Below are 11,997 nucleotides of genomic sequence, written 5' to 3' on the forward strand. Positions count from 1 at the left end.
TTTAAAGTCTACTCTACACTAGAGTTTATGGCATTTGAACATGTATAAGAACATTTCTCTGCCATTAGTAGCAACATTCCAGTCTTCTTGGATCCTCTTGGCCATAACTCTAGTGGTTACCCCAAATCTACCATTTGGCGGGCTTTCATGTGGGCTTGTGCTTCGGCTTCTTCCATCACAATCGGTTAGCTTCTTCATGAGTTTCTTTAAAAGCTTGAAGTAATTGGCTATAGTTTTCAGAATTTAAGAAAGCACAAGAACTTACACTGCTTGAGCTGCTTGAATCATCATCTCCTTCTGCCATTAAACACAAATTGGCCTTTTCATCTTAACTTGATGAGGAGCTTGATGAAGACACTTCATTTTCATCCCAAGCAATATAGGCTCTTTTTAAGTTCCCTTTCTTTTCCTTATTGCTTGACTTATTTTCCTTGCCTTTTTTATTTGGGCAATCAACTTTTATATGCCCTTGTTCTCCACAACCAAAGCAAGTATAATTGTTAGAATTGAAATCACTAGTTTTCTTTTTTCCATATCTTTCTTTGTTGGATTCTTTGTTGCAGTTTCTCTTCAAGAATTTGCTGAACTTTTTGGATAGCAGGCTAAGATTTTCTTCCTCAATTTCATCACTTGAGTCTTGCTTATTCTTGTGCTTGGCAGCTTTCAAAGCAATGTTCCTTACATGCTTGTCTTCACTTTCTTGGACATTGAGTCTATTCATCTCCAACTTTTGTTCTCTAAGTTTTCCAAACAAGGAGGTTGTAGTAAAAAATGTCAAGTCCTTTGATTCAAAGATAGTCGTGACTTTAGGTTGCCAAGATCTATGAAGACACTTGAGAATCTTGATGTTTAACTCCTTTTTGTCAAAGGTTTTTCCAAGACTCATTATATGGTTGATGATGTGAGTGAATCTCTTTTGTACTTCACAATCGATTCTCCCTTGAGCATTCTAAACATCTCATACTCTTGTATTAGAGTATGTTTCCTTGCTCTCTTCACATAATTGTTACATCATGGGTGACCTCTAGAGTATCCTTCATTTCCTTAGCAGATGCACATTGTGAGATCCTGAAAAATTCATACGAATTCAAAGTAGAGGTTATGATATTCTTGGCAATGCAATCAAACTTGGCCTTTTTATTTTCAGCATTAGTCCATTGGGACCATGGTTTTTCAATAGAAGATCCATCCTTTTCAGATTTAGGAATAATAGGGTCATTTTCAATTGCATCCCAAATTCTTTTATCAAGAGATTCAACAAAGATTTTCATTCTAACTTTCCAAAACTGATAATTAAAACCACAAAACAAAGGTGACCTGTTAATTGAGGCACCCTCCCCTAAAGGTAATTTTTCAGCCACAGAAATTAGGACCAAACTTGAATATTTTTCAAGTACCTTGCTCTGATACCAATTGATAGAATATATGGCCTTAAACGAGAGGAGGGGGTGAATTGTTTAAGAGGGGTTTTTTAAAACCTTTTGAGGTTTAATAAAATTCTTTGTGTGAATCCAGAACAAGAATCAAGTTAACCAAGAATATAAGCAATTAAACAACAAAGCAACAGAAAAACAATCAGTTGTTTCTTCGAAACAATCAGTTGTTTATACCAGTAAAGCTCAAAATATAATTAAATGAGTTCAGAGTGAGAGAGAGATACACCAACAATTTTATACTGGTTCACTCTTAAGCCAAGAGCTACATCCAATCCCCAAAAAACCACTGGGTAATCCACTAAGCAATCAAACCAGATTACAATACACAAACCACCAAAGTAGTGACCTTGAATCCTTCAAGAAACACACTCCCTTTGGAAAAATACACCAAGAGTATTGATTTTGACCACCTCAAGAACACACAACACTCCTTGGCAATACAACACCAGAAATACAATAGGTTTAGAAGGGATTACACTTGTTCACATTACAAACTGAAATCAATACAATTGCAATCCTATTCCACTCTTTTTGAAAACCCAAAGCTTGATGTGAATGTTCAAATCTTAGAATCAACTTTGTCACAACTGAAAAACTTAAATTTGTTTCTCTTGCTTGTTTGAAAACATAAACAAACCATTTATATTTTTCAAAGATTGGTCAAAGCAATTAATAAAGGAGCGTATTCAGTTGAAAAACATTTAAAGCACATTCAACAACCAAAACTGAATTCTGTTAGGATTTTCAAAGAAACAATCGGTTGAAACCACGAAACAATCGATTGTTTGGCTTGACAGTTTAGTCAACCAAACTAAAACAGTTTTCAACCTTTTCAAAACTCCTAAGAGTAAAACAACCGATTGATTCGACAAAACAACAGTTTGTTTTTCACTTAGTTGGAAAAACATTTGATTTCAAAAAGGTTTTAAATCACATTAGTTTTAGATTCAACAAAGGAGTGGATTCACATTCGATTCTACCCAGATCCCTCCCAGAAAAAACAACAACACCAGCCTTTCATGAAACACATGGATTTGGATTCTTCAAAGCACTTGATCACCCTTGATCAACAATATCATTCCCTAGCCGTTGATCATGAACACGTGTGCGCACCATAGAAAAGTTATCATAAACCAATCCCATCAAGTGATGCTTTGGGAATCGTGAGTCAGTTACCCTTTGAGCCAAACATCTTTTCATAAATAATTAAACCTCTTCGCCTCGCCCTGCTCGGCTCAAGGCTAGAGGGCTGTGTACTGGTCAAACGTACTCGGACCCGACCCGAGCACTTCAGCCTACCATCCAAACCTACGTAATTTAAATGATTAACGTGGCCCAAATAAGAACAAGGCCCAATGGCTCTAAAGGAAGTCAGCCTTAATAGCTGGCAAACACATTAAAAAGCAGCGACAAATTTAAAAACAACTGAATGTATAACTGAATCAAATAGTCATAAATATTTACACTAAATTCGATGAAAATAAACAGTCAAAGATAATGCTCTGCCAATATCCCTAAAATAAAGAGGATATATTAACATAATATTTTAGTGGTTGTTAACTCCTAAGGGAGGATCTACGAGTATTATAAAAGGGCCTCAAGTCCATAAACAGAGGTAAGTGTCATTCCAGATATTACACACTATACTCATATTTATATACTCTCACTGACTTGATTGTTGGAGTCTTATCAACAGGTCGAACTCCCCTAATTGTGAAATTTAAGCATCTCAACCAACAAAAACAGAAGGTTGGCCCATAATCCACCTCCAGGACCCGATACAGGTCAGCCGGCAAGAACAATTTGCAAATTTGTTTTAATTTCAAGATTTTAGGGAAGAGTGGAGATGATTGGGTGATGCAATCCTAGCTTGCATTGCTATGAGTCTTTTGTTTTGTAATTTGAGGTGCAAAATTTGGTGGGATTGGATGGCTAAAGTGGGTGAAAGAAACTGTGAAGTATTGGTGTATGGAGAATGATAATGAAGCTTAAGAAAGGTTAGGCCAACTCCTAAGAGGTTCCTTGTTAAAACACTTAGAATCAAGACGAGCAAAGAGTGAGCTAAAATACTAGTTGAGGCTGAAATTTTGGTAACAATTCAATAGTCTATTCAAAGCTCATTTACAAGGGGGATAACACTTGTATTTTTAGTGCTATGGGCAACCAAGGTGTAAGTTTTAACCCTAAAAACTCTTCACTCATAGAATGACAAGTGACTCTCTTTAATTAGAGCAAATCCTCTAAAATTAGAGGTTGACAAGTGTCTTCCTTTAATTGGAGAGAATTCTCTACATTCCCATGAAGACAGATGTCCTTTTGGCATTGTTGGGAATCCTCTCCATTAAGGAGATGACATGTGGACCTTCATGCCTTCCTTGCCACTCCATGCTTTCTATTTGCACTCTAGTAATTTATTTATGCACCCTAGATGGTCTAGAGTTGCATTGGGTCCAAGGAGGCCCAATTGTAATGCTAGCTAGACTCTTTCTTTTTCTATTTACACCCCCTACTCTAATTGGCCCAATACATGACCCATGAAAATTGGCCCAAACAATGTCCTAAGAAAATGACCCAAATACAAGCCCAAAATAAAGCCTATACTACTATGTACAATGTTTATAAAACTAGATAAAAATGGAATAGCAGACAACAATCAATTCTGCCTGAGATGAGAGTCTTCTCATAACCTTTTTCTGCTTCCAATCTTCTTAGCCAATTTTTTCAAGGTTGGATGGGTTTTCATCATTGGGCAGAAGGATAGTATACAAAGCTAAAAAGGGAAAGTTGGAACGCATCAACACTCACCAAAGCTCGCCCAAACTCGCCTAAGCCAGATACCTCTAGAGGATCTTGCCCAAGTGAGCTCAATCTCACCCAGGCAAGATTACTCCAGTGACGTTGGGCCTTTTTTCGTGCAACTCGCCCAGGCGAGCCTAATAACGCCCAAGCGAGAAGTCACTTAGCCCAAGATATTAGGTTAAATAGGAGGTTTGAGGCACAACCCTAGATGGTGCAAGATTGAGAGGAAAACACCATTGAGTGAATTGTAATCTAATTGGGAGAATAGGAGGTGTTGAAAACCCTAAAGAGGCCAGCCGTCAAGGAGAAACATCTGAAATCTTTTTCGTCATGTGTGATTAATTCTACCCTTTGGGATTGGGAGTAATCTATTCAAACTCTTATGCATTGAGGTGATATCTAAACATAATATTTTGTTCTTAATTGATGATTATTATTATCATTTTGTTAGTAATGTTTGTTTGCCTTTGTTCCAAACGTGACCTGCAAAACACACAGACGGCGCCTCTAGCGGCCGTTTGCACTCCGACGATCAAGTTAGTCCAACAGAACCACCAGAAACTGGAAACTAGTAATGTGTGTGTGAAAAACTCTTGCACTCTGATTTTCGTCTCTCTTTTTTTTTCTCTCCTCCCTCTCCCCTGATTCTCTCTTTATCTCTCTTTCCCTGCTTCTGGGCATAACAAAATTCTGTTATGCTTTTCTGGCATGTGTCAGAACCCTGTTATGCTTTTCAGAGAAAGCGTACCTTCAGAATCAGCAGTGGGGAGCGTGAGAGTCTGCGCATGTCTGCGCGTCTCTGCGCTTGGCTGCGCCTGTCTGTACCTTCAGCGGTACGGAGTGCTCTTTTGTCTGGACCGCACCCCTCTCAGATGATGACACGTGGAGGCCTGCAACTCACATCTAACCACACACGTGTCACTTACTGGAAGGGCTCTAGCGCTTCTCTTTGTGTGCCTAAGTTACGCCCTTGCGGAGTAACTTAGGATGTTTCTCTTATCTGGGTAAATCGCATACTCTTAGGAAAACGTCGGGTGTGGCTAGTCTAGACACACTCGCCAAACGTTGCTCTCTGCGTAGGCGACTTACCCTTCATGATGCCACGCACGTAATGGGTTGAGGGAATCACCAATCACTGATTGGCTTACTAGTTCCCTCAGGCCACTCTCGTGCATGATTCCCTGAGGTGTGCTCATGCGAGGTCCATGCGTAACGCTCTCGCTGGGAACCTCAGTCCCAGTTTAACTGCGTGTAACACGAGACCCCAGATGACAATGCACCCGACGACTGATCAGTGTTTATTCGCTTATCGCGCTCTGCCTCCAGGCGTGAGTCTGGGAACTGGTCTGCTGGTGGCCACTTGGCTACTGACCACCGATCACCATTCTGGGTGATCTATCCCCCGACCTCTCTGCCGCCTGATCTGTCGGTGGTAACTTGGTTACTGACCACCGATCACCTCTCTTGGCGATCGTCCCCCCGACCTCTCTGCCACCTGGTCCACGTGTCACCCTTCGAGTGGTCCACGTGGTTCTCTGCTGCTGACGTCATTCCATACATGGGGGATTGACATCTTAGGACCCTTTCCCCTGGCGACAAGGCAGATGAAGTTCCTCATCGTGGCCATCGAGTATTTCACCAAGTGGGTGGAGGCAGAGCCAGTCGCACACATCACCGCACAGAAAGTCGAACACTTCGTCTGGAAGAACATTGTCTGCCGCTTCGGAATACCCAAGAGGCTGGTTTCCGACAATGGCACCCAGTTCACAAGTCATCAGCTGAGGAAGATGTGTGAAGAGTTAAAGATACAACAGGTCTTCGCATCAGTGGAGCACCCACAAACCAATGGGCAGGTGGAGTCAGCAAACCGAGTGCTGCTCAGGGGGCTGAAGCGAAGACTAGACAAGGCCAAAGGAGGTTGGGCAGAGGAGGTCCCCAGAATCGTATGGTCTTATCACACCACCCCACAGTCCAGCACCCATGAGACACCCTTCAGCCTTGTCTATGGGACAGACGCCATGATTCCTGTGGAAATACAGGAGAGCTCCCCCAGATTCTTGAACTTCGTTGCTGAAGAGTCCAATGAAGAGCGTAAGGTGAACCTGGATCTGCTAGACGAAGTGCGGGAAGAGGCCAGAGTCAGTGCTGAAGCTGTGAAGAGAAGAGTAGAGCGGAGGCACAACTCTAAAGTGAGGCCCAGGCGCTTCCAGGAAGGTGATCTGGTGATGAGAAAGGCGCATCAGAATGACATGCAGAACAAGTTATCCCCAAAGTGGACAGGCCCGTACAGAGTGGTGGAGACATTAGAGAACGGAGCCTATCGCCTAGAGACTTTGGAAGGAGGAGCAATCCCCAGAACATGGAACGCCACCCATTTAAAATTTTATTTCAGTTAAAGTTGTACAGTAATGGCGTTCTCGCGCTAAAAGACACATGTTTGTATGTGGTGGAAACAGTTGAACAGACAAGGGGGCACTCTTTTCCCTAAGGAGGGTTTTTAACGAGGCCACCCAATTAAAGAAAAAATTCCAGCATGTAAAGTGTGCTCAAGTATTAAAATTTAAAATCCTCCTTGCCCTAGGCGCAAGTGCAGGTGATTGGTTAGACCCTACTTGCCCTAGGCGCAAGTACTGGCACCAGTAAGACTCTTAGTCCGAAACCCTTCTCACCCCAGGAGTGAGGCAGGGAATGAGCGACTCAACCCGCCAAAGGGTGATGACCTTGGGGAAAGTAAGAGGGGTTAGCGAGAAACACTTTTCTTTCCCCAAGACGAGGCATCACCTTGAGCGATCGATGTCAAAGTCCTCCATGCACTTAGCGCTAGAGCGACAGAGAAAGCTAAGTAAAGACTAAAGAACGATCACTGATGAGTCGTCAGTAATTGGCCAGTGGTGCAAAGCAGCGCACGAGGACTGTTAAACACCAAACTGAGGGAATAGCCAGTCGTGATCAAGTAGAAGCGAAAGAATAAGAGAAGTAGATCGCGCTAAGCCTATGCTGGTTAACACTTAGTCGTGCGCAAAGTGAAAGACGAAGCTCAAGATCGCGCTAAGCCTAAGCTGGTTAACACTTAGTCGTGCGCAAAGTGAAAGACGAAGCTCAAGATCGCGTTAAGCCTAAGCTGGTTACCACTTAGTCGTATGCGAAAGGAAAGGTAAAATCCAAGATCGCGCTGAACCTAAGCTAGCTAACAGTTAGTCGCGCACATAAAGATAAGTGAAGTTCAAAGAAAATACAAGGGAAGAAACTTATGCAACAAAAGAAGCATTGAGAGTTTGTATTCACAGTCAAGTCTTATACAAATTTCAGAGTAATAAGAGAATTGTGCAGAAGTTAAATTTACAGAGAAGAGAAAAGATTAAGGGGCAGGAGGGATAAGCTTTCCATCTACCACTTCATGATAGATGCTGAACTGCGAGAGGTCCAGGTCCGGGAGAACGCATCTGATTTGCTCGAGTGCTAGCTCGGATCCATCAGTAAGGGCATCAGCACCCACATTCATCAAATCAGCATTCTCCGCCTCCAGTTTCTGCTTCGAGGCCTCCGCAGCATCCCTCTCAGTGGTGATGGCAGCAAGAGAGGAGGCAGCTTCGGACAGCTTGCCCACCACCTCCTCGAGTCTCTTCTCCCCAGCTGCAGCTGCTTCTTTGGTGGACTCGAGCTCCCCCACTATTTGAGAATTCAGTTGGCGTAGGGAGGAGGTCTCGGCCCGCAGCTCCACCACCGTGCAGTCCAAAGAACTAACAGCTTGCCCCATCAAGATCTCTGTCTTGATGGTCTCTTGGACCTGCGCTAGGTACTCCCTCCTAGCTTTCTCCACCATGCCCCGCATCAACTCCACAAATTCTTGGGCAGCTTCGAAGTCACTTCGCAGTGACTCCTTGTCGTGCTCAAGATCCTTCACCCTCTTCTCCAGGGCTAGTTGCTTGCGATGCTGGGTGGAAAACTCCAGAGAGAGCACTACCTGCTTGGCCAGGTGCATATCCACCTCATCACCACTCCACTCGACAAGCTCCCGGTTGCTTATGAGTTGTCGGACCAGGGTGATGACCCTGCTGAAGTTTTCGTGGTTGGCCCCAGAAGTGCTTGGGCGCAAGCTGGATCCCCCACCTTCAGCAGTGGCGGTGGGGATTGGCAGTGGTGGTGGTGGACCCCCAGCAGGATGAGCAGGTGGACCAGGTGATTGGCCTGCTAGGGGGGAAGATGGCAGTTGGGAAGTTGGAGGCAACTGCTGGCCTGAAGAAGGAAGACTGGAAGGCTCTGAGGCAGGTTGAGCACAGGGAGGTGGGGAAGACCCTTCCTCTACTTCCACTACCTCGATCTCTCCAGGCTGGAGAGACGAAGCCCCCTCAACTGCTACTTTCTTCCTCTGACGGTGTACGAGAGGAGAGCCAGAGCTCTCCTCTTCAGTTGAAGCAGCAGCAGAAGAAGCGGAAGCCCTCACCAGCCTTTTCCTTTTCTTCCCTGACTCGGGGCCTTCAGCTGGCGCGACCGAGAGTGGAGGGGCTGCAATGGGCTCAGTTGTAGAAGAAGAGGAGCCAGTGCCCTTGGCTCCCCTACGTTTGGCAAGCTCCAGCAAGGCCAGCTTCCTGTCTTTCCCCATCATCGAGTCTGCATACATGGAAAAAGGAAGAGTTAGATGACCAAGATATGCAAGTAAGTTAAAGAACACATAAAGTATGCATGAAAAAGTGCAGGTATCCGAAGAAGTGCATCTTTGGCGTGGAGGCTGGGAAGTTCCTGGGATTTCTCTTAACCGAAAGAGGAATAGAAGCCAACCCTGATAAGTGTGCTGCCATTTTGGCGATGAGGAGCCCTGCTACTGTGAAGGAAGTGCAGCAGCTTACAGGTCGGATGGCCGCCCTGTCTCGTTTCGTGTCAGCTAGTGGAGAGAAGGGCCATCCGTATTTTCAGTGCTTAAGGCGGAACAACAAGTTTACCTGGACGAAGGAATGCGAAGAGGCCTTCATTAAACTTAAAGAGTACCTAGCGAGCCCGCCGGTTCTGTGCAAACCGCTGGTGGGAACCCCTCTCAGGTTGTATTTTGCTGTGACTGAGAGGGCAGTAAGTGCGGTGCTCGCCCAGGACCAAGATCAGGCTCAAAAGCCTATTTATTTTGTTAGTAAGGTGCTGCAGGGCCCCGAAACGAGGTATCAGGCCCTGGAAAAGGCTGCACTGGCAGTAGTCTTTTCGGCAAGGAGGTTACGCCACTATTTCCATAGCTTCACGATACTGGTGATGACCGACCTGCCCATCCAGAAGGTTTTGAAGAAGCCTGACGTCGCTGGGAGGATGGTAAAATGGGCAGTGGAGCTGTCGGAGTTTGATATTAAGTATGAGCCCCGAGGTCCGATTAAGGGGCAGATCTTCGCAGATTTCGTGGTCGAGCTCTCATCTGAGGCGACACGAGTTGAGAGGGATGACTTTCGTTGGGTGCTTTCAGTGGATGGATCGTCGAACCAGCAAGGTAGCGGTGCTGGAGTGATCTTGGAGGGACCCAACGGCGTGCTGATCGAACAATCTTTGAGGTTTGCCTTCAAAGCCAGCAACAATCAAGCAGAATATGAGGCGTTGATCGCCGGTATCTTGCTGGCTAAAGAGATGGGAGCTAGGGTGCTGATGGCTAAGAGTGACTCGCTGTTAGTCACGGGACAAGTAACAGGCGAGTTCCAGGCTAAAGATCCACAAATGGCGGCTTACCTGGAGTATATACAGGAATTGAAGAGTTCCTTTGCCTCCTTTGAAGTGGTGCATGTGCCCAGAGAGCAGAATGCCCGAGTTGACTTGCTAGCTAAGCTCGCCAGTTCAGGCAAGGGGGGTAGGCAGAGGACGGTGATTCAAGAAACTCTGAAGACGCCGAGAGCATTTGTAGCAGATCACCTGGTTCTTCAGATAAGCAAGTCGACGGAGAAAGCGGCGAGGAGTCACAGATCCCTGACTCAAGAGACCTTGAGGTCGCCAAGAATAAGAGCATGTCGGGGAGAGAAGGTGAACATGACGCAGGTCTGCACGACCCATGAGCCAGACACCTGGGTAACACAGTACAAGCGATGCCTGGCGGATGGCCTTCTCCCGCTGGATCCGACGGAGGCTAGGAAGATAAAGAAGAATTCTAGCAAGTTCACAATGATTGATGGCGAGTTGTACAGGTTTGGGTTCACTCACCCACTCCTGGAATGTGTACACGGGGAAAAATGTACAAGAATTATGGCAGAGCTTCATGAAGGGATATGCGGAAGCCGCGTCGGGGGTCGAGCTCTGGCCGCAAGGACTCTCCGTGCAGGTTACTATTGGCCAACAATGAGAGAAGACTGTAAAAAGTATACGCAGTGCTGTAAGCAATGCCAGCAGCACGCCGATTGGCACAAGGCGCCTCCCGAAGAGTTGAAGTCGATTTACAGCCCTTGGCCATTTCACACGTGGGGAATCGACATCCTGGGACCTTTCCCGCTGGCGATCAGGCAGATGAAGTACTTGGTGGTGGCGATTGAATATTTCACCAAGTGGATTGAAGCAGAACCAGTGGCCCAGATCACCGCACACAAGATTGAGGGTTTCGTGTGGAAGAACATTGTGTGCCGGTTTGGTGTGCCCAAGCGCCTGGTGTCGGACAATGGGACTCAGTTTGCAAGTCACCTGTTGAAGAAGCTGTGCGAAGGGGTGGGATTTCAACAAGTATTTGCATCCGTCGAGCACCCTCAGACGAATGGCCAAGTAGAGTCAGCCAATCGAGTGTTGCTGAGAGGGTTGAAGAGAAGGCTAGAGAAAGCCAAAGGAAGTTGGGCTGAGGAGGTACCCCGTATAGTTTGGGCGTACCACACCACCGAGCAGTCAGGAACCCATGAGACCCCGTTCAGCCTGGTCTATGGATGCGACGCAATGATTCCAGTGGAGATCCAGGAGAGCTCGTCGAGATTCCAGAACTTCGTGGAGGAAGACTCGAATGAGGAAAGAAGGCTGAATCTGGATTTGCTGGATGAGGTCAGGGAGGAGGCGAGGTTGAAAGCTGAGGCGGTGAAGAGAAGGATTGAACGAAGATATAACTCGAAGGTGATGCCAAGACAGTTCAGAGAGGGCGACCTGGTGATGAGAAAGGCCCACCAGTACGAGATGGAGAATAAGCTGTCGCCTAAGTGGACGGGACCGTTCAGAATAACCGAGGCGCTCGGGAACGGCGCCTACCGCTTAGAGACATTGGAAGGAGGGGCGATTCCTCGCACTTGGAACGCCACGCACCTCAAGTTATATTACAGTTAAGAACTTTGTAAGTAAAGACAAACACGAAGTTATATTACAATGTTTCTGTTAAAACAGTTTGGAGGGGGCACTCTTTTTTCCCTAAGGAGGGTTTTTAATGAGGCCACCCAATAAAGAAGAGTTTTCAAAGTTTAAAGTGTTTTAGATTGCATGCGTGTTGTTTTTCGAAAAGTTTTGAAGAAAGACCTTGTCACTTATATGTGATTTAAGGCAAGTTGAAGTTATGTTGCATGCTTTCTAAAAAGTTTCAAAGTCCTCATCGTCTTTCGGCGATCGGAGGCGCCAGTTAAAGTTAAAGTCCTCATCGTCTTTCGGCGATCGGAGGCACCAGTTAAAAGACCTCAACGCCCTCGCGCGTCCTGAGGCGAGATAAAGACCTCCTCGCCGTCCAGCGAGTGCAGGCGAGGAAGAGTAAAAAGTCCTCAGTGCTTCCAGAGGAGAGAAGATGTAGCCTCTGGGCAATGTAGAGGCGCCGGTGAAAAGTCCTTAGTGTTTCTGGGGGAGA

The 11,997-nt window shown here is 45.7% G+C and overlaps 1 protein-coding gene across 1 annotated transcript; it reads right to left on the minus strand.

The window, feature by feature from the left end:
- Positions 1–995: 995 nt before the first annotated feature.
- On the minus strand, positions 996–8,838 carry LOC137837217 (uncharacterized). Its single transcript, XM_068646152.1, has 2 exons — positions 7,732–8,838; positions 996–1,286 (listed from the first exon to the last, which is right to left on the minus strand). Exons 1-2 carry the CDS (start codon positions 8,836–8,838, stop codon positions 996–998), a joined length of 1,398 nt encoding a protein of 465 aa, XP_068502253.1.
- Positions 8,839–11,997: the final 3,159 nt, after the last annotated feature.

This window comes from Phaseolus vulgaris, chromosome 11 (assembly GCF_000499845.2).
Source record: "Phaseolus vulgaris cultivar G19833 chromosome 11, P. vulgaris v2.0, whole genome shotgun sequence".
NCBI classification, from domain to species: domain Eukaryota; kingdom Viridiplantae; phylum Streptophyta; class Magnoliopsida; order Fabales; family Fabaceae; genus Phaseolus; species Phaseolus vulgaris.